Genomic DNA, 22,280 nt, shown 5'->3' on the forward strand with positions numbered 1-22,280 from the left:
TTTTTGGTCTCGTCCTTTGGGACAAAGGGAAATTTTCTGTGTTTTGGGTAGTTTTTAGTTTCGGTATTTGGGACAAAGGGAAATTTTCTGTGTTTTGGGAAGTTTTTAGTGTCGTTCTTTGGGGCAAAGGTAAATTTTCTGTGTTTTGAGAAGTTTTTGGTCTCGTCCTTTGGGACAAAGGGAAATTTTCTGTGTTTTGGGAAGTTTTTAGTTTCGCCATTTGGGGCAAAGGGAAATTTTCTGTGATTTCGGAAGTTATCAGTATCTCCTGTCGGGGAAAAGGGAATTTTTTTTGTGTTTTGGGAAGTTATCAGTATCGCCCGTTGGGGCAAAGGAAAATTTTCTAAGAAAAGATATTTTTTGGGAAGTTATATCAAAAAAGAAAAATTACCGAAGACAAAGATTCCAAAGACAAACTGGGAAAATTCAAAAGTGTAAAAAACAAAATGGAAGAAACAAAGATTCCCGACCTCGCCTAAAGGTAGGTATTATTTGAAGCCTTAACGCTAAATCTCTCTTATCCTGTGCCAGACGGGGGATATCATTCGGAGTGGTTCCTAATGCATTCCAAGCACTAGCCTGTGAATTAGTTCTTCGGGAGAGCTATCACGTTGATTAGTAATGAGAGTTTGTTCATTTTGAATATCGGTTGTAGGGAGTAAATCGTTAAGAGGAATGCTGATCGTTCTGTAAAAACCTTTTGCGACCAAGGCGCTTATCCACGCGATTGTCTTAAGGCAGTAATAGATTCTAATACCCTAATAGATTCTCCGAGGATCTAACAAACACACGTATAGAAAACAAAACAAAAACTTTATGTAGTTTCCAGCGAGCACAGTTAGCTGAAAAAAGCAGTGATTTCGGCATATTTTGTTTAACCGATCAGTAAAAAATATGCTGACTGATTAGCAGTTTTCGAGCAAAAAGTGATGACCAAATAAATGGAAGTGGCACTGCTTCGCGAGAGTCTTTTTAAGGTTAGAAGATTTCATATGAAAATATATAATGTTTTTAGCTTAATGGAATTCGGTAAGCATTTGGTTCCCGCTGGGTTTCTAATAATAATTTAAATTTAAATGTATATCATTACTCGTAATTATGAATGTTATTATTACACTTTCAGTGAGTTACAGTGGTCTTAATGTTAATTTCTGTTAATGGAACAGGTTAAAAAAAGGAAAGTTATTTTTGTATTTTAAACTGATGTAGCAAATTACAAGATGTACGCAGGACAATTTACGGAAATAGTTTTATTGTCGTATGTTGATTGATGCTTCATGAAAAATATAAAATTCGATCCATTGGCCTATCCCAGATTGTTCTTTGTTACAAAATAAATAAACTATACAGAGCTGTTAGATCTTGACCATCTCACCGCAGATTTAATTTAATATAATATTCAAATTCGAAAATTGCATCGCCCGTTTATTTATGTGCCAAATAGTGCTCAATATTTTTAAAATTTTACTTAATAAATTGAGAACGATTAAGTGAGCATTCATAAAAAATTTCCCTTCATTTAATGAAGCTTGTTTTTTTCTTTATTTATTTGGAAGTTTTCACACAAATATGCTTCAACTGAATATAACATAATGCCAAACTTTTTTGGGGTTCGAGTAATTTATTTATCCAAGAGGGCACATCAAATTCAATGTTGAATATATTCAACTTTGGTGATGGATAATTTTTCAAGAATTAAATAATTTTATTGACCATGGAAATACTTCTAGCAGTGTGCAAACTTTCTAGCTAAAATATGAATATGAAAGTTGTGAGATGGAAACTTTAATTCACCTAATATTCCTCATAAGAACCTATCCTCCTGAGCGTGTTAGAGGAGTGAGGTGTTTTGGCCAGAAGTTCCATATACATTGCATTTGATAAATGTGAGCTTTTCCCTCTGACCCTCCTGAGCCCCATTCACTGCACATCCCTCCACGGACACTTTAGTGTAACATGTGGAAATAGACGCGAAAAACTGAGGAAGTTTTCGCCAAAAATTCTCCACCAAAAGATTGATGATTCTCTGTAGTGTATTCAATCAATTAGAATAAAACATCTTCGAGCTAAACAATAAACAGAACAAATAAGAGACTTTTCTTTTATTTTAGAAATGCTTGTTTTCTTTTTTTTGAAAGTTTGCGAAGCCTAAAACTTTTTTTCTTTTTGTGATTGATATGACTTTTCTTGTATAAATGATTTTATGTTTAAATCCATGTTTGATTCAGTGTACTTTCCAATACTGAAGTACTAAGAAAACATCCTTAATCAATTTTTTCCTGCATTACTACTCTCTTAATGTAAATGGAAATAAAAATCATTTCAATTTCTCTATCCGATCCTAATGTTTGTCAAAGCTGAAGGAAAAGATATCATAATATTACATCCAAGAAAAAAAATGTAAGAAAGCTGGCATTTCCCAAAGATTCTCATTGAAATAAAATCCCGAGGAAAATTGTTGAAAGCAATAAAAGTTGATTGAAATGTCTTCCAAGTCAAGTTGATATCTTTTTCCACTTTACAATGATGCGCTCTCTCTGTCGGGGTAAAGGGGTTTCTGGACACAATAGAAAACTCATTCTTTATCTTCTTTTCAACAGTGGATCCAAAGTTCAGTATGCCTATAAATAATGTGACAGTGCCCATTGGACGGGAAGCAATCCTCACGTGTGTTGTACAGGATTTGGGAACCTACAAGGTACACAATTTTCTTATACAATTTCTAAATTAAATTCTATTTGGAAAAAATTACTTCGGAAATCACGTTCAATTTTTCTTCCTTTTCTCCAATAAAAGCGGAGGTGATTAGTGCAAAATTGAGACTATTGAAAGTAAATTCATGAATTATCTGCAGGTTGCATGGCTCAGAGTGGACACCCAAACCATTCTCACTATCCAAAATCACGTAATTACAAAGAATCATCGCGTGGCGATTATTTGGACGGAGAGGAGAACGTGGCAGCTCAAGATTAAGGACATTAAGGAGTCAGATCGGGGATGGTATATGTGCCAAATCAACACAGATCCGATGAAGAGTCAGATGGGTTACTTGGACGTTGTCGGTGAGTTGATTTACAATAATATCAAGGCTAGACAATTTATCAGACGTTTGTACCACTTGGGTTTCCTTTAAAGTTGTTATATTTTTTTTGAACATACCAATAATAATTATTATGAATAGTTTCTGTGATTAAATAATGGCTAAAACTGAGTTGAAAATTCCTTGATATGGCATCTTGAAAGCTTTTTCATTTGTTATGTAATTCTAATGTATTATAATTAAAAAATAATAATTATAAGAAACTTGTATTAGGGAGAAGTGGGGCAAGTTTGAAAGCGGGGCACCTTTGAAATTGGGGTTTTTCACCTATTTTTAAATAAAATTGAGCCTTATTGTGATATAATTTAGCTGCACAAACAGATTGAGAAGCTAAATTATATCACGATAAGGCTCAATTTTATTTCAAAATAAGTGAAAAATCCCAATTTCAAAGGTGCCCCATTTTTAAAGGTGCCCCACTTCCCCCTATAATAAAAATTTATTAACCCACTCTCTGTGATCTAATGTTTTGACGATGTTATGATGTTAACGGACTTATTTAAAATTCAAAATGCGTATGTCAGGCAGGATAACATGGTGTTATTTGGAATCATGCCTAATTTGGAACTTTGAGATTCTCTAAAAAGTTTAGATGACAAAGGGAGAAAACAAGGAATGTAAAATCTTGTACTTCCTTTTCTCTTCCTGGTCTTCCTTTCCTCTTTGACCATCTGAAAGAATGAGAAAATCTCAAAATTCCAAAATAGACATGATTTCGAATTACCCCATCTTACTTTAGTATACTATAAAAAATCCTTGTTTGTACTTCCAGTAGGGCAAGTTTTTCAGGCTTCGCACATTACTTTAGCTTCAAACACTTCATATTTTTGACGTATTCCTTGAATGAGTCTGACCTAATTTTTTTTCAGGAAATGTGTGACTTAAGGTCAGATTAATTAAAGGAATATGGGAAAAATATGAAGTGTTTGACGCCGGAGTATGTACGAAGTCCGAAAGAATTCCCCTAATTATAAATTATTGATGTACAAATAAAGTTTATTTAACTTATTAAACTTAAAGTAGATCAATATTGCTGGGACTACGATGGTGTCACCACTTCTCGCCAGTGACCCACTTTTTGCCACCTATAGTTATATCGAAGAAAAATTATATAATACGAGTAATAAAAAGGATATCAGAAAGAGAAAGTAACGCTGAATACATTTTTTAATAATATTATCCAAAATAATTGAGTTTGGGCCTTTTCAAGTAAGTGGCGAGAAGTGGTTATTTTTGAATTTTTAATAAAAATATATTTGTTTAAGTAACCCACCGTTAAATTGAGGGACTATTAGTATGATACATATATTTATAGGCAACATATCTAAGAAACTTTGTGTCAAATTTGAGTTACTTTATAATAAGGGTTTAAAATGATGAATAATTTTATTGCTCCCTCTGCAAACTAGTGCTTAGGGAGAATGGTTTAAAAATTATAATTAAATTAATTTCAGTTTTTTCTGAAAGTGGCGATAAGTGGTTACTCCACCCTATTGAATTCTCATTAGGATTTTTGACAAAAAGAAATCGTTCAAGGGTGATATCTTTGAAATTGAAAGGAAATCAAGTAATATATGTTTCAAGGTTTTTAGCATGTACGAATGAAATGAACTATCTGGACTTGTTCCTAAACATAAAAAAGGGTACTCATTCGTGTCAATTTTGGAATATCCTGAAATGTCTGGAAAAGAAGAAAGGGGCTGAAGGGAAAAGTAAGATCATATGATTCTTAGGTCGGCTTATGCGGGGATCTGTATGTAATTCTAACCTGCTAACTCACCATTAGCTGTCTACGCCTGAAAAATGAGATTTTTTCACCTTTGTGATGTTACTGTAAATGGCGAATAACATTTTTCGAATTCTGGAATGATCACCAATGAATTCCTTGTTAATTTAATTAATTGGGACGCATGGATTTACCTTAAACTAATGTGTTTTTTCGTACTTAACCGCTTTTGCAATTGGGAATTAAATTAATTTATGAAAGTTAGAGTAGGTTACTGACATCATTTTACTGTTTCTTTAATTTTACCTTTAGATTTGATTACAGCAAGGGTGGTTCCAATTCCAGATTTAAAAAAATTGGTAGTTTTTTATTGCTCGAACTCCACAGAGAGATCAGTTTGTAGTCACTCGATTCATTCACCTCCAAAATTTCTACCTTTCAGATGTTTAAACATTGTGGCTTTTGAGAATGGTAAAATCAATTTATTTGATCGTTATTATTACGCTTCTCGATTTTTCAACCCATTTGCAACCGCTCTTAAATTGACTTACGACTTCTTCTGAAGCTTCAAGTTCTAGAAGGAACACTATTTTCTGTAGGCATTTATTGATGCCGAAGCAAATCTTCTAAAGACTATATCTTCTATATCTCAAATTGCTCAAAAATAATTAACAGATGCTGATATAAAAACAAATATCCCAAAACTTGATAAATTGAATGTCCGTATTGTCTCTTATGGCCTCTACACACTAGTAGAAATTTCTTTAAAAAATGCATTTTTAAAGAAAATTTCCCCTATTCTTGCAGGTAGAAACGTCAGAATTTTTAAAAAGGCATTTTTTTATGAAAATCGCCTCTAGTGTGTAAACACCAATATGGCCTCCATACACTAGGGAAATTTATATCCATATTTGACAGGTTTTCCTATACAAGCGTAGGGAATTTATTTTAATATGGACATAAATTTCTTTAGTGTGTAGAGGCCATTAGTGCCTCCTCTCGTCTAGATTTGCTATCTGGATGTGATTGATTTCAAACTAATCTAGCGATAAATATGTGTTCAATGAGTTTTTTATCAAGAGCAAATATGATCTATTCGATTTTGAAAAATCAGTAAAATTGGTAGCTATTTAGGATTTTGAAACCTTCGGGAACTGGGCTAGACCTCTAGTCTGAAGACTGCTTAAGAGTTAGTTCTCATGTAGTGAATTTTTTAAACAACTCAAACTTGTATAAGGACCAGAACCTTTAGCTTCAGCTTTCAAGTCAATATTCACAAATTTAATTTCAACAAATCCAAATTACTCAAATGTAAAACAATTTAAATTTTGTCCACAACATCAGCCTTGCAACCCAATAGGTGGTGTACTAATTCTTGTACAAGTCTGTAATACCTTGGGGGTATTAAACCTACCACAACACAGTACTCGATTTTCGGGGTTTGATCGGTTGGTTGGAAGCGGAATTCCCGCCAGCAAGTGTCGATTTTTCCTGGCCATGGAGACGAGAGGGGGTGGTATAGTTTGCGACTGGATAACATTGAAACAGTGGTGCTCTGTGTAATTTAAATAATAGAGTCGGTCGATGAAAGGCGCCGCCGGAAGTGGATGACTGTGCTGGAGTGAGGGTCTGCCGACGTCGTGCCAAATCCCCCCATCAATGGCGACTCTAAGCGGTTGAATACTTTATTTTGGGCGGAGTTCGATTGTTTGTTCATTTATTTTTGCCGCAACAAACCCCGTATCGCGTGGAGTGGGATTTTGAACCTCAAAATCTGCCACCCTGTTGAGAAAAAAATGTGGCGGGAAAAAAACAAGGGGTTAGACCTTGTAATTCCTCCTGAATAATTTACTCATTTTGCGGGAATTTTTATGCAATGATGCACTCATACGATATGGAATTGAAAAAGTAACCTCACCCAAAAAAGGGTCAAATTTTCAACTCCCACATAATATCTGAGTTGGAAAAGCTGTTACTGAATATTGCAATATGTATTTTGTTTTATCCTCATTTATTTCTGATTTTTTTACATTTTTTTAATATTGCTCTCTTTTTTATTGTGTTGTAAAACAAAAATATGATATAAGATAGCTGAATTTGTTTTACATTAAGTAAAATTAATACTTTGTCAATGTTACACGAAGGGACGGTATGTAATGCCAAAAATAGAATTTTATTAACTTAATCAAAACTAAACCACATATTGTTGAGAAAAAATGTTATTTTTTTTTACTCCTTGTAATTTATTTTTACAGTGGTCAGCAATTACCTCTGCATTATACATTCCATTAAAGAGGCATACATTAACAAAAAATGCTTTCCAACTCTTTTGGTGTTAAAATAATAATTAAATTAAAATTAAACTAGTATATGTTAATCATTTGAAAGCACATTTTCAGCTCTTACCGCGTCTGTATTTAATGTTTTAATAATGTAGTACATTTAATAATGTAATTGCTATATTTTAAAAGCCAGTGGTAGGTTTTATCAAACTTATGGCGGATGTGATCCCTTTTCTTAGAATTTTGGTTTATAACGTTTATGCATTAGATTACAATGGGGTAAATTTTAAATGAAATCTACTTTTGATTTTTGGTGGCAAAGCGTCCTAGGCTTTGCAAAGTGATCGAACTCGTTACTTTTAGATGCTGTACCTCAAAAGTACTTTCGTATCATTTACTGTTTACTAATTGTCAACGGATTTAAACCGGTTCGTAAATCACTCAAAAGACCCCCAAAAATAGTTTTAAGAGCAATAGAATAGGTTTTCGTATGAAAATTACTTATTGGTTCATTACCGGTTTAGAACCGATTTATAAATCACTCAAAACATTGTCCAAAGTACACCCCAGGAGCAAAGTAATTGAATTTCGTATAAAATTTGTTATTGATTATGAACCGGTTCAAAACCCATTGGAACAGATTCAGTTTTATCGAAAATTCCAAGACTTTTCCTACGAGCCCAAACATGATACTATTCGGTTGAAAAATACGCTCTCTAGAGCTTTTTTAACCTTTGACCTTGAAAAACCGTTATTAGGAATGATTCAATGGTATTTTCGTATGAGATGGTAAGAAAAGGACAAAATGTCCACCTGGATAATTTCTAAGACATATCCAAAAATGAAAATCGTTTTCGAGCAATATCAAATAAAAATGGTTTTGGAGAAGTGGAGGGAAAACGAGGGGCATGTTAAGGATCCTTGAGTTAACTTATGGGGGTGCCTTGAAGGTTCCAAGTCATTGATTTTTTATTATTATTTTTATTTTTATTTTTTTAGTTATTATTATTTTGATCTTTGAGAGGCTTTTTTATTCATTGAATTATGGAGAGTAAAAAAATATGATAGTTGAAATGGGTAAAGTATTAGCTAGGAAACAAAAGTTTTCTTTGGCTATGATCTTTGCAAAACGTGTGTAAATCAGACTGATAAATATTTCAAGGAAGTTAATTGCTCTGAATAAGTAGCAGTTTGCTCAATATTCTTTCTGGAAAACTATAACATCGTATACTGTCTAATTCTACGCTTGACTAATACCCTAGATACACTTACGACTTAAGCTGAGAGACGGCTTAACGTAATTATAATCAAAATAATGATTTGACTAAATTCTCAATAGTTTTTCACTAACTAAGCTGTTTTCGACTTAAGCGAAGAGACGACTAAGTCAGAGACTGATGGAAATATAATTTGAACATTATTTTGATTATAATTACGCGTTAAATCCTCGACTTAAGTCGTAAATGTGTCTAGGGTACAATTATTCTCTGGTTTCCCCCTACTCTATTGATGTGTGATACAAAGGAACTCTATAAATATTTGTAGCTGATTATTTTTATTATGAGGGACGTCCAAAACATATACTATGTAAATATGAGATACATCAGAGTTGGGTGACCAAACTGCAGATACACAATAGCTGTGATTATGAAAGAACCATAACATAATCATTTTAATTGAAATCTCCGCGTGTTAACATTTGCTATTTCTATGAAAGAATGAATTAAAAATAAATATTCACATGATCCTATTATGTTTAATTATTTGTGATCATTTCAGTTTCCCTGTTTTTGTCACTATTTTATTCAACTAAGTCAGTAAAAATTAACTAGTATCATCAAAAATTAAATGGAAATGTAATAACGTAGAGCTTATAAAGTAGGGGAAAAACTGGGAAAAACCATTGTAGTTTAGTGACAAGAGAATTACTAAAATCTATTTTGTTTTTTTTTCTAATAGAAAATATCCAAATTATAATTGCAATTTTAAATTAGTTAATTGATCTAAGAAATAGATAATCTATCGTGGATTTTGAAGGTCCTGCTTATATTTTGATTCCATTTTTTGTTCATTAGTTTGGATTCATTAAAACGGTCTGCAATTTATTATACAAAATCTCAGTTTTAAGAAGCATGAAGACAACTATTTAATTAGAATTGGAAAATAATTTCACTGCTTATTCAAGAGTAGAGAAGTAAAACAGTGTTAATTCAAAAGCCAAAAATATGATTTGATTTTAGGACAAAAACTCGAAATAAATATATAACTCAAAAACAAGGGTTTATCGGTATTATACAGCTCTCTCTGTGGAGATCAAGCAGTTAAAAAGAAGCAGATATAGGGGAAAGTAGGCATGGTTCGTGCACAGTGAATCTTCAAACGATGCGAATTTTATCTTTGGTTGTAAAGAGCTAGTTCATCATTTCTTAGCCATGAGATAGATAATTATTAACCTCATGAAACGAAATGAAAATGGTAAAACGAGAAATGGTTAAACTAGCTCTTTGTAAACAAAGAGAGAATTTGCATCGTTTGAAAGTTCACTGTGTGCGAACTATACCTACATTCTCCTAGAGGAAATTGAAAAAAATAGTCAGGATGAATTTCTTAGAACTTCAGAGAGAAGAAAACAAATCAAGAGATTTAGAGAGATCCAGTAACAAGAGAAGGTTAAAGGTAACAAGAGAAACGCAGAGGAGAGACAAGAGAAAATATTGAAAAAAAGTAACAAATGTATCTATAATTGGCTTAAAGCACAATAAACAATTAATAATATTAAGACAACTTAAATATTTAAATTAAATATTAAGTATCAGAATAAAAGACTATAAATTCTGACTTAAAATGTAGTGGAAACTATTTTTTTTAATCGTCATTCTCCAAATTTTTGTAGAACTAGGGGAGACTGGGGCACATGTAACCATTTTCAATAGATGCGAATTTGCGGTGATTTTCCAAGGACACCGTGATTTTTTGGAAAATCTTTCTTAGCTCATGTTTTACCCTTGGGTATAGGCAATACATTGAGGGTAATGCGGATGCTGGAAAACTTTTGAGTTTTCCATAAAAATAAAATTTGTGTCACTATGCATTTTTCTCTTTTCACAAAATACCTTGGGTAGAAGTAAACACTTTCTGGGGAGGATGTAAACACCCTTTTTTCCACCCTTCAAATTAACTTTGCACCACTTTCAATTATTTTAATTACTTCAGAGATATATAAAGACTGTATATTTTTCAAAAAATCACTGCACTTTTAACAAAGAATAATTAAAATAGCAAAAAAACTAAAAGCATGCAAATCAAAGACATTTTTCAATGGATTTTCCCTATATTTTGACATCATGTGACTTTTTATTGAACACAGCACCACCAATTTTTTTCGTAATCTATGAATTATAGATATTTCGCATGAAGGTCAATTTCCCGCTCTTTTACCTACTCATTTTGTGAAATTGAAATTGCCTGTTTACATCTACCCCAAATGCTGTTTTCTGACCAATTATTAATTCTTTTGAAATAATGTGAATCTCAATTTCTCTAGTAAATGCATTAATATAATCCTAAAAGATGTAAGAAAGAACGGGTATTGCTACATTTCGATTATTTACACAGTTTTTAATTTCCAGGTGGAAATCTAAATGACCAAAATAATCGAAATATCAACATTTTCGGGAAAAATGATTTTTATTTTTAAAGTATTAGGATTTCATTGACCAATTCATCTGTGGACATACATCCCCATGGTATCTATGAATGCTTATGGGTTTTATTCTCCGGAGTCTTAAAATTAGTTAAAAAAGTCATAGTGTTTACAACTACCCCTGTTTACTACTGCCCCAGTTCCCCCTAATTCTAAAATTTATGTTCATTTCCAAAAATTTAGGGTTTTATTTTAAAAAAATGATGAATTTTTTGCGTTTTATTTAGAATGCTTCAAGAAATCCTACTTTTTGGTTTACAAGATTTTTATTATTGAACAATATACAAGGATTTTAATTGACAAAATAATGTTTTTTTTTGTTATTTATTTCAGTTAGGTATTATACTTCCTTTACTGTCTGGAAGTGATATAAAAATATATTTAAGAGTATAAATTCCTTTTTTTTTTAAGAATTTAAGACAATTTATATATTGCACCGGCTAAAATAAATATTTTTATGTTACATGTTGCGCACATGGGGAAGTATGTTGCAATTCAAATAAATAATTAAATAAATAAGTAAATAAATAAATTGAATTAAAGTTTCTAAAAAACGAAACTATTTTAAATTTCGCAAATTTCAAATTTAGTTATAAAGGTTTTCCACACTGAATTTGCCCTTCTGGCATTTTATATCGCATATCATGACAATTATCCTGGCCCGGCATGAAAGTCATTTAGCACATTGGCACTTTTCATATGCAACAAACATCCCAGTAAGCGAAAATATTGTACTGTGTCAATTTATCTACATTTGTGGGATATGTTTGAAAATTTTCAGATAATGTATGGTTTATTTATTTTAACGTTGATGACAAAGAAAAGCAATTTTATGAAAATTTTGAAGCACTGTGCTTGCAAAATTTGTGAGTGGGTGTCCGGAAAATTTTGGGGCCTCTAATCGACAGGAATTGGGTGGCCTTCAAACTGAAATTTGGGGTGGAATGGTGCTGTGGTGTGGAAATAGAGAAATTAATGAATATTCATTTGAGACATGATGGACATTCACCATGGAACTCAATTAGGCGTATTACACCACATGGCCGCATGAATCTGGGAATATTCTCTTGTCAATACCCCAATCATCCTCCCCAATCATCGTCCTCATGAATTCCATCCACTTCTCGACAATTCATGGAAATTTGACGGGGAGGAAAGGGGTTGAACAGATCTTTTAAAAGCCAAATAGATTGAATCTTTCAAACATTCTTTTATCCAATGAAATTCACTCAATATTCATTCCTTAACAAAGGAAAGGTACCAAAAAATAATATTTTTCAAACACTTATCTTCTTCTTTTGTTATAATGTTTTTTTCGACAATTTAACTACAAAATATTATTTTTTTTATTTTAATGTATTACCAGGTCATGTTGGCCATTTTAATTTTTAATTTCTTGCACCGAAATGGTCTCAACTTGAGTCATGGGTCTCACAAAAGCCCATGGGGGAGGTGGGGCTACTTTGTGCTGTGGGGCTACATTGTTATACGATTTTTCACATATTTCTAAAGGAAACTGGGTTTTAACATGATGTAATTTGGATAGACAAAATAATTGTGTATCTAAATAAAATAATTGTAAGGCCCAGCTTCATTTAGAAACAGACGAAAAAGTCGTATAACAATCTAGCCCACAGCTCAAAGTAGCCCCACCTCCCCCTATTACTAAAATATTTGTTCAATTTAACTATCTTTAGACCACGTATGACCCAAGTAGCATTTTTATGGAAAATTATCTTCCCATATCGTTAATCTGGATTCCAAAAAGAAGTCTTTTGACTTTCTTTATAAAGTCGAACTACAGAAAATAAAAAAGAAAAAAAAAAACAATACGTCGCTCAGTATGGAAGTTATTTTACGTCAAAGCGACTAAGTAATGACTATAAAATGACGCGTCAAGTGTGAAAATTCTATTGGTTTTCATTGCTTGTCAGTATAATGTCAAATAGGGGATAAATAATTTTAAAAGTAAAACTAAGTTAAAAATAAGTAAGAATAAATAAAAATTATGTAAATCTCAGTTTCTACATTTGAATTTGACGTAAAAATGCTTATCGTAAGATTCCAGTTCAGATTAGTTTTCTGTCCTTTCTTTTCGTCCAACAGCCACTCATTACTATTTTATTTATTTATTTATTTAATTCATGTCCCTGTACATAAATAAATGCATTATGGGGCTGTACATAATATAATTTCTTTGGGCATTAGTTTACAATAGTTCGACGTGCGTGGGAAAGCGCAAAAGGAAAAGAAAAATGCAGAAAAAAATAAAAGAAAAAAGAAAATAGAGCAAATTAGTAGTTCAGAGTGTTCCAGTATATAGTTTTTTAATTGTTTTGGTGTGAAATCTATTATCTCATTATTCCTGTTTAAAATTTTATTGTATACTACTTCGAAGTAATAATTTATTACTTATTAAAATAGTAATCACAGTAAAATTCTAATCTTCTTTATTGACTTTATTTTTACAACTGTTTTTAAATTCAGAAATTTGGAAAAGCATTGATTAAAAATTAATCTATAAAATAGGTTTTGCAAGCCAACACATCCTTTTTTGTCATCTTGAATAAAAGGCTCTAAAGGGAGGCTCGGGATTATGCATTTTTCGGGACCGAGAAAAAGCACGCGAAACGGATTTATGCCTACAGGAATTTTGCATACTTTCAGGAGACTTCTTTTGAATAAGTTAAGGAAACGCCGTAAAATATACAAAATATTGTTGGCACCAATTTCTTGGGCTATTTTCAGCGCCAACGGTTCATAATGGCTCTGGCACACCTTTTAGATCAGGAAAATTTCGTGAAGTCGAAATTCGCATCCCTTTCTTTCTCACACATTTTGCAATGTCTATCTCATTCTTTTGCTCTTCAAATTCGATTGAGCTAAATTGAATTTGGTGTGATGTTTAAAATAAGAAGAAGAGTACAAGAGAATGAGATAGACATATGCAAAGCGTGTGAGAAAGAAAAAGAGTCGAATTTTGACTTCGTGAAATTTTCCTGATCTAAAAGGTGTGCCGGAGCCATAAGTTACGCATTTCAAATTTACCACCTCAATAAAATTGCATACATTTAGGAGTATATCAAAAATTATTTCACAAGCTTCTAGTGATAGGCAAAGATGCATAGATATATTTGCATAATCCCGTTTATACATAATCCCGATATACATAATCCCGGGACTCCCTGTATAAATTTCTAAAAAGAAATACATGAAATATTCCATGAAAACTATCATTGCTAAACCCTAATGGATTGCAATGCACTACTTCATCCACTTTTCATTTCTCTTTTCTATTGAGACATTTTGTAGTTTGCGCGGGAAAAAAGCGCGGAACAGCAAATGAAAGAAAAACAAGAGGTGGTTGGGCATAAAAAAAGAGCTCAATACCCAATGGGTGGATATTTTGATAAATGGTCTCTCCCCGCCATTCAATTGGAAATTGCTGTTGATGATTGTTGAGGGGCTTTATTTATGCTGTCCACTGGACAAATCTCATCCTTCTTTTCTGCCCACTCCTACAGAAATTGCTGATGCACACACTAAAGCAAAAAAAAAATGACACGGAATTGTGGCTTCTAGATAGACATGCAAGAACAATGGGGGCTACGTCAATTCACCAGGGAGTTGTTGAGAGACATCCCAATGGGAATGGAATCATTTTGGGAATTTTCTCTTGCACAGTGCTCCTCGTGTCAGCTTTTCAGGGGAGAAAAGAAGATTTTCTGGTTGATTTGTTCCGTCTTCATGTATGCGCTATCCCTCTGGTCACAATTTGCTTCCCTTGTTGTGACAAGAGCTTATATACGGCTCTGGGAGAAGAATTTTTCAATGATTTGGCTCTTTTTTTTTACTTTGCACGCAGTTCCACCGGATATTTTGGATTATCCCACAAGCACGGACATGGTAGTTAGGGAGGGTAGCAACGTGACACTGAAATGTGCTGCCACTGGGTCTCCAACACCCACAATCACCTGGCGCCGAGAGGGCGGTGAACCAATCACGCTTCCTGGTGGATCAGAAGGTAACACTTTATTCATAAAATTTCCAATTCATTTGAATATTTCACCAGATGCATTAACTTTTAAGACACCCGCCACCAGTGATGACAAACTACAGGAATATATCGATTTTTTTGACATTGAAAAGTTTTAAAATATTACCATTTTGCCAATTTTTTTTATAATTAGTTAAGAATATACGTTTATTAAAAGCTTACCACCTCTAAAAAAAATTTTTACTGACTGTTAGAAATTTTTCAAAGGTAGGGGAGACTGGGGCAAAAAGTCACAAATCGAAAAATTTAAAATTCAATATATTCCAAGGTAAAAAGGATAGCAGCTCAATTTTTTTCTATAGATAACCTCCATTGACCTTCTTTAATGTTGTAAGTTTCTTAGAATTCTAACAAGAAATTTAGAAAATAAAAAATATCGAAATTTTTAGCCCTATTTTTGAAATATTTTACTTGCAGAAGATAAGAATTATTACCTATAGTTATTTTCCAAAATTGATGCACTGGTGAATATTTTCTAAATAACTTGGATTCTTTGAAAACGAATCCACTATCTATTTTAGAATTTCACAAAAGTTTTTTTCTCCAGAAATCCTTTTATTAAAAATGGCTACTTGGGGTAAAAAGTAACAAAAGGTATAGAGCAAAAAGTAACAAAAATTGAAGCAATTTCTGATGTCACACGGCGAAAAGAATCGTCATTATCATGTCTCGCCGCTTGTTGTTTGCATTGGTAAAACGATTTGCAGTCTTTTGTGTGTGTTTTTTTTTCAAAATTGCTTGAAAAGCGTTTTTATCTTTCAGATAGAAAAAATTGTGTTTTACAAAGATGTAGAGGAATAAATTTCCTATGAAAATATGTTATCTAGGCATTTTTTCAAATTTACGGAAGCCTGTAATGAAGCGAATCAAAATATGATAATACCCCATGTCTGGTACTATTTGCCCCAGCATTTTTGAGAATGGTCACAAAATTACCTTTTAGAAATCAGCTCGATAAACGTATTTCCTTACAAAATAGAGGAAAATTACTTTCACAAAGTTGTAGAGCGGTAAATTTCCCATAAAACTGCGCTAATTGGAAATTTTTGAAGCGCTTGAGTAGCTTGTTATAAAATAAAATATCCGTTTTGCGACTTTTTGCCCTAGTCTCCCCTATAAGTTAAAAGTTCAAGGAACAAATTTATAAATATAATATTGAGACTATAGATTGGGAAAATGGACTTTGAATACCTGACCAATTTAAGAGAAATCGATAATGAACAAATAAGACCCTTTTATGTTTTGATTTAAAACAAATTCAATGTCAATGCCTAATGATATTAATATCAATAATGAACAAAATGAACCAGTACTTGACATTATATCCAGAATTTTATTACTCGAGGAAATTTGTCAATCAATACTGATGCTATTCAATTTCTTTGCATGAATCATGTGTGAATAAATTGAATTCAGCTACAGAAAAGCAGATGTAATGCAAATGCAGCAAGTAACATTCTATCCGTTACAAATTTAAAAATAGTCCTGCGTGCAGCTTATGCTTGATGGTGGAATGTAAGATTATCTTCTTCCTCTCCATTCACAAAAAGGCTTCTAGATACCTAAAAAAAAAGGGTTGAAGGTGCCTCTTAATAAACAATTTACGATCCGAAGAGTCCCTGAGATGGAATAATGAATATGGAATTGAAATTCAACAATAATTTGCCATAAACGAGTCGCTGATGGTGGAAAATTGGTTAAATATTAAGCAGGATGGTGTTTTGGTGAAAAAGTGGTGACAATTTTATGGTGTTCGACAGGGGATATTGTTAATAATAATAAAATTCCCAACGCGAGGGTGGATACGATAATATTTTATTGATGATGGACATCAATTTGTGTTTGCTTCCACATTGCAGAACCCATGAGAAAGTGGAACACTTTCTCCCAAATAAACTAATGAAATGGAGTGTCTTTTTAATGCAATTTTCCCATCCTTGGTCTTGGGGACGTGGGACGGGGGATGGAGTAAGCAGTCGCGGATATAAAAAATTTTATCATCTAATTGACGATGGCCAAAATCTCTCCCCCAAAATGTTTCTTGTTAGACTCTGGAAGTCTGGCAAGAAATTTCGTGACGCGTGTATTGGGATCATTAATTGCCAATGTGTTGCTATAAATAATAAAATTGGCCCCTTTATTGTTTCCTCCGTGTGCCTGGTGAGACCTCAAATAAATTTTATTCATTTCCTAATCCATAATTGAGTGTTTAATGACTCTACTTTTGGGACTGGGAAGCTGTTGATGGTGACATTAAATCCAATAATTAATTATAGACTGGATATTTTACCCTCTCAGTTCACATTGAGGCACCCTTCTCTCCCTTCAAATATCCTTCATGACACAGATTAAAGGAAATTGGCATTATACTTGGAAATTTAAATTCAATATAATAAAAATAATTAGTTAATTTCAAATCAAAATATATTATTATTATATTAATGAACTCAATATACGTGATGGTTTTGTTCAAATAAAGAGAAACGTTAATGGATTAAATATAAAATGAGAATAAACTTTTCAAAGATGATTTTATCATCAGCAGTACTTAAAAAATGCTTTCTCTTATTAAACAACATCTCAAAACTTTTCTTATAAACATAAATAAAAAACATGAAAATATAGAAAAAAAATTCAAATAGAAACGGATTGGTCAATTAAATATTTGAATTGCATATAGAATTGTAATACCATTTTACAAAAAGATTATCAACTGAATATAAACTGTTCATGAGTTACAGAGTTCGGTTAATACAACAATATTTGTTTAAATTTCATTGGTTTATTATGAGGCAGACTATTTCATCTGAATAGTAGAACGTTTAAAAGCTTCTCAATTCTAGGCAATTTCCGGGTAAATATGTGGCTGTTTCCAAATAGACAAATAAACCTTTTAACCATAATGGATTTCAATTCCTAAAATTAGATATTTCAAAGACTTTAAAACCCAAAATAATATAATTGCGCCAGGTTTTAATCAAAAATTTTGCTACTAGAAGAAAGGACATTGTGAATTTTTTTCGAGACTTCTTATTTTGTTGAGTTTCTTTAGGGATTATGGGGTGAAATTATACTTATTTCCACCACTGTATGTCCAAATCGTCCATAAAGTTAAAAAAAAACACCATTGTCCATTATAGCCTCTAAACACTAGTTTAAATTTTGCTACTAGGGGAAGGTTTTCAGGTTTCGTACACACTCTGGCTTTGAACACTTTGAGCCCAAACAGAAGTAGATTTTGATTCTCCAATAGTGTCTTGGATAACAGGTAAATTGAACTCTATTTGCACAAAAAGTCGTTAATGTTCGAAGAATTCAAATTCAATTTCGAATTTTCATACTAAATTTTCAAACACGGTGGGGGAAATTTATCAAATATCACACTAAAAAGCCGGCGAAACAGTTACTCAGTGAATATGGAGTGATTAAATACTGGGGCAGGAAAAGTAAACGTCGTTGTTCTGTTTTCTTCCTCACACACAATGTGAAGACCGTCACATTTTGACACTTGAGCACTTCGAAATTCGAACAGGATGTAACTACCGCCAACTTGCAAAAGTATTAAGAAGTAAGAAAGTCTCTTTTTTGGATCTTCAAATAGATTTTCGAATTTTTCAAGATCTACTTCTGTACGGAAAGAATGAGAAATAAATGGCAAATTTTCCCCACCGTGTTTGAAAATTTAGTATGAAAATTCGAAATTGAATTTGAATTTTCGAACATCAACGACTTTTTGTGCAAATAAAGTTCCATTTTCCTTTTATCCAAGACACTATTGGAGAATCAAAATCTACTTCTGTTTGGGCTCAAAGTGTTCAAAGCCAGAGTGTGTACGAAACTTGAAAACCTTCGCCTAGTAGCAAAATTTAAACTAGTGTTTAGAGGCCATAATGGACAATGGTGTTTTTTTTTTAACTTTGTGGACGATTTGGACATACAGTGGTGGAAATAAGTATAACTCCACCCCATAATCCCTAAAGAAACTCAACAAAATAAGAAGTCTCGAAAAAAATTCACAACGTCCTTTCTTGCCAATATAAAAATCGATATTTTGATTTTTTATTCTAAGTATTTTTTTAGAATTAGAATTTTGCTTTTAGGCTGGAAATAAATATAATTCCACTCAATTAATTTAGAGCTAGTATATTTTACTTCGACAAGGCTGATAACTTTTAATAATTTTATTATTAACTATAATTAAAAAATTAAATTCCATTTTATAAACTTGTACATTTATTTTTGCTAAAACAATCTGGGGAAAATGTTTAACGAACAAAAATAGAGGAAAAATTAAAGTCTTGATGGCGATCGATCTTAAGAACTAAGGAAAATTACTAGATCCTATTAGATAATTGTCAAATTGGTCAATATATCCGCCATACATGCCTCTTAAGCCTTTAAGGACGATTGGAACACCGGTATCCCATAAAGAAAATAATTTTTCCTGACTACCTAAAGTTATTTTTTTCTTATGTTTGTACGTAATTTGAAAGTAGAAGGTTGAAGGAACTAGGATATTTTTTGCAAGTCTTCAGCTATTTACTATATAGTAAATTTTTAAGTTTAAAAATGACGAATTTTTAAATTCTCATATTGAAAATTTATTTTAATTATTTTTTATACTTCCAGTTTTTTAAGCAAAACTGTTCTGGAAAAGGAAACTACTCAAACATAATATTTTTCGTTAGAGTGAAAATTATCAGTCTCTGGTATCGTCAGAAAAATTACTTAAATTTTTGGGCTATTTTTGTCCCTATCGTTCATAGAGACAAAAAATACACCAAATCAGACTCTGCTTTTCGAAGGTTAGATGTAAGACGTTTTATAAGTTTTGTTTATCGGTTTCACTTTTATTGCTAATTTTCGGTTAGCCAAAACTGTCTCGTTGTTAAAGGGTTAAGAAACTCCAAAGGTCGAAAATCTTATGTTGTTAGAGGCCAAAAGTACTTTTCGCCTATAACGTTGTTGCTTTTCAGTGGAAAAAGGACTTTTCCGAGAAAATTTGATTGTAAAACTATGTTTGCTGTTTAGTCTGGTTATGCGCTGATGGTTTTATCTTAAAATCGTATTCGTAAGTGACCGTGGGGCAACATATTTCAAATTATCTCCATATTTCACGAAATGATGTCACGTAATAAAAATGGTCAATTGTGTGACTTTAGTAAATAATTTCTAGACTTTGAAAATTTATATAAATCAAAACTTCTGAAAAGTTTCTTTGAAAAGCAGATTTATATAATTAATTCCTTAACTTAAATTACAAGCGCTGCAAAGTTAATGATTTTGATGAATATAGGACTCTCCTTTCATAAAAATCGGCAAACTGCCAAAATGATTATACGAACCTAAATTAAAGCCCAATTCGCTATGATGTTGAAATTTTAAACAATAAAAAATAGCAGTGACATGCCAAACCTGATAAATTATTTTTTTTAATGCTATAATATGATGATGCTATGATAAATTATTTATTTTATTATATTATTTAAATTATATTCTTATTGGTAAATAAAATTTTTGAATAAAAATTTCTATTGTTAAGAAATTAAAGCACGTAATCACATAAATAAGCCCTATTAAATCTATAGACCGTTTCACATTAATCAATAATGTTGAGAATGTACACTCAATTTTGATGAGTTCATGATATCTTTTTATATTTAAAGAGCATGTTCCGTGATAATTGAATGTAAATGAAACCTATGATCCTTGAAAGAGTAATTTTAATTTTATTTCGTTTTTTTTTCAACTATTATCATTTAGCAAGACGTGTGTTAAAACCGTTAAAACCCTCACTGCCAATCATGACGGCTCCCTTGAAAGGTTTTCTTTTTTCATGGTGATTTTCTTTAACATTTTTTCTGATTTCTCTTACACGCTCATTCTCCATTTGAAATTTTTTTTTCGGGGGTGGTTGTTTAGACAATAAAATTGCAGAAAATGTAATTTTCCCTTTTCCATCGGTGTCACGTGCAAAGTTTCCCATATCACTACTTAAGCCGCGTTCGCGCGTGTTTTCATTGTCAATAAACAATTGTTTTTTTTGTTGCTAAATTCATACCCCCTCATTGGGAAGCTTCCAATAACACAGTGAGTATCCAAAAGCATGGCGAATGCCTCAATAAACATCTATGCACTAGAGATTGGCGCGAAACAACCCCAAAATCTACTCCACTGAGGAAATTTCACTGAAACGATTTAATTCTCCGTGCTATGGTCTAATCTTCCCAGTAGTGCTGTGTTATTAAATTACATCGTACTCTAGTATGTAATTACACTTATTTAATTACACCCACCCAAAGAGCCCACAATTTAGGTAAATTATCTATAAAGCGCCACCACAAAGGTATCAATTGCTTCTTGTCTTACACTTCAATTGGCCTTCCAGGAAGTTCTGTACTATCCGCAAGTGAAATTGTTTTACAACTTTCCTTTAAAGTTTTGCCCCTAAATACTTCCGAGAACACATTATGTAAATATTCTGCATTGTTGAGCTCACAGCCCAACATTGAATTGGTTTGTTTAGATAGAAATCTCAATTTTAATAGGATAATAATATCTTTTAAAACTTTAAGAATTAATTTTAAAGTTTACGAAATTTTTATGTTATAATATAGTTCTTTTTGGTAATAAGAAAATTAGTATTGATTTAATTGAGCAAAAAATATCCATCCTATTTTAAAAAGTTGAGAATAAAATTGGTCCATTCAAAGATAAAATAAATTTTATCTTTGAAAATCAATTATATAAAAGGAATATACAAAATACAGTATATGAAAAGCTTAGCGGAATGAGGAAACTATTTAAACTAATGATTTTGATGGTAAACCGAAAGGTAAACCTCTAAAATGGGTTTTGAATTAATTATTTCACTGTTGAACCTTATGGGAATGCGGTGACAAAGTCTCTCAGATTAGTGAAATAGACGAACTTGTAAATATGGGCATGAATAAATAAAAACAATTCAAATTACATCATTTTATCCCAAAAGTAGCTTTGCTTTGCGTAATAGTTCTTTAGTTGTCGAATTTATGGGGAAAGGAATAACACTCACAAGTTCGAGGATTTCAAAGATTTTTGTACGCTATAATTTGTTCAGACTTATCGGAGAATTCAAAACCTTTTCTAAACCTTTTTTTATTGACCTTAAACATGACTTCATTCGGTTAATAAAATACTCTACAGAGTTTTTTCTCTAACTTTTGATATTGCAAGGCCATTAAAAACATAATGTTAAGTTTTTCAAATTCGAAAATTTGCAAAGTAAGCATATAAATGGCATTTCTCATTTCCCAAATTCGAACAATATTTTCTAACAATAACGAGATTTATATTATTTAAACTGTACTTTGAATCAACAGCCAATTTCTTTTTTTTATAAACTTTTGTTTCCCAACATTGCATCTTTCACC

The 22,280-nt window shown here is 32.0% G+C and overlaps 1 protein-coding gene across 4 annotated transcripts in view; it reads left to right on the plus strand.

The window, feature by feature from the left end:
• LOC129805550 (neurotrimin-like) overlaps positions 1-22,280 on the plus strand; it is a 73,247-nt gene that overhangs the window by 35,392 nt on the left and 15,575 nt on the right. For all 4 annotated transcript variants that reach the window (XM_055853535.1, XM_055853538.1, XM_055853536.1 and 1 more), the window contains exons 3-5: positions 2,601-2,698; positions 2,855-3,062; positions 14,677-14,835. In XM_055853535.1, coding sequence (XP_055709510.1) covers positions 2,601-2,698; positions 2,855-3,062; positions 14,677-14,835 — 465 coding nt within the window. The remainder of the gene's footprint in view (positions 1-2,600; positions 2,699-2,854; positions 3,063-14,676; positions 14,836-22,280) is intronic.

The sequence above is a fragment of the Phlebotomus papatasi genome, chromosome 3 (assembly GCF_024763615.1).
Source record: "Phlebotomus papatasi isolate M1 chromosome 3, Ppap_2.1, whole genome shotgun sequence".
Classification (NCBI taxonomy): Eukaryota; Metazoa; Arthropoda; class Insecta; order Diptera; family Psychodidae; genus Phlebotomus; species Phlebotomus papatasi.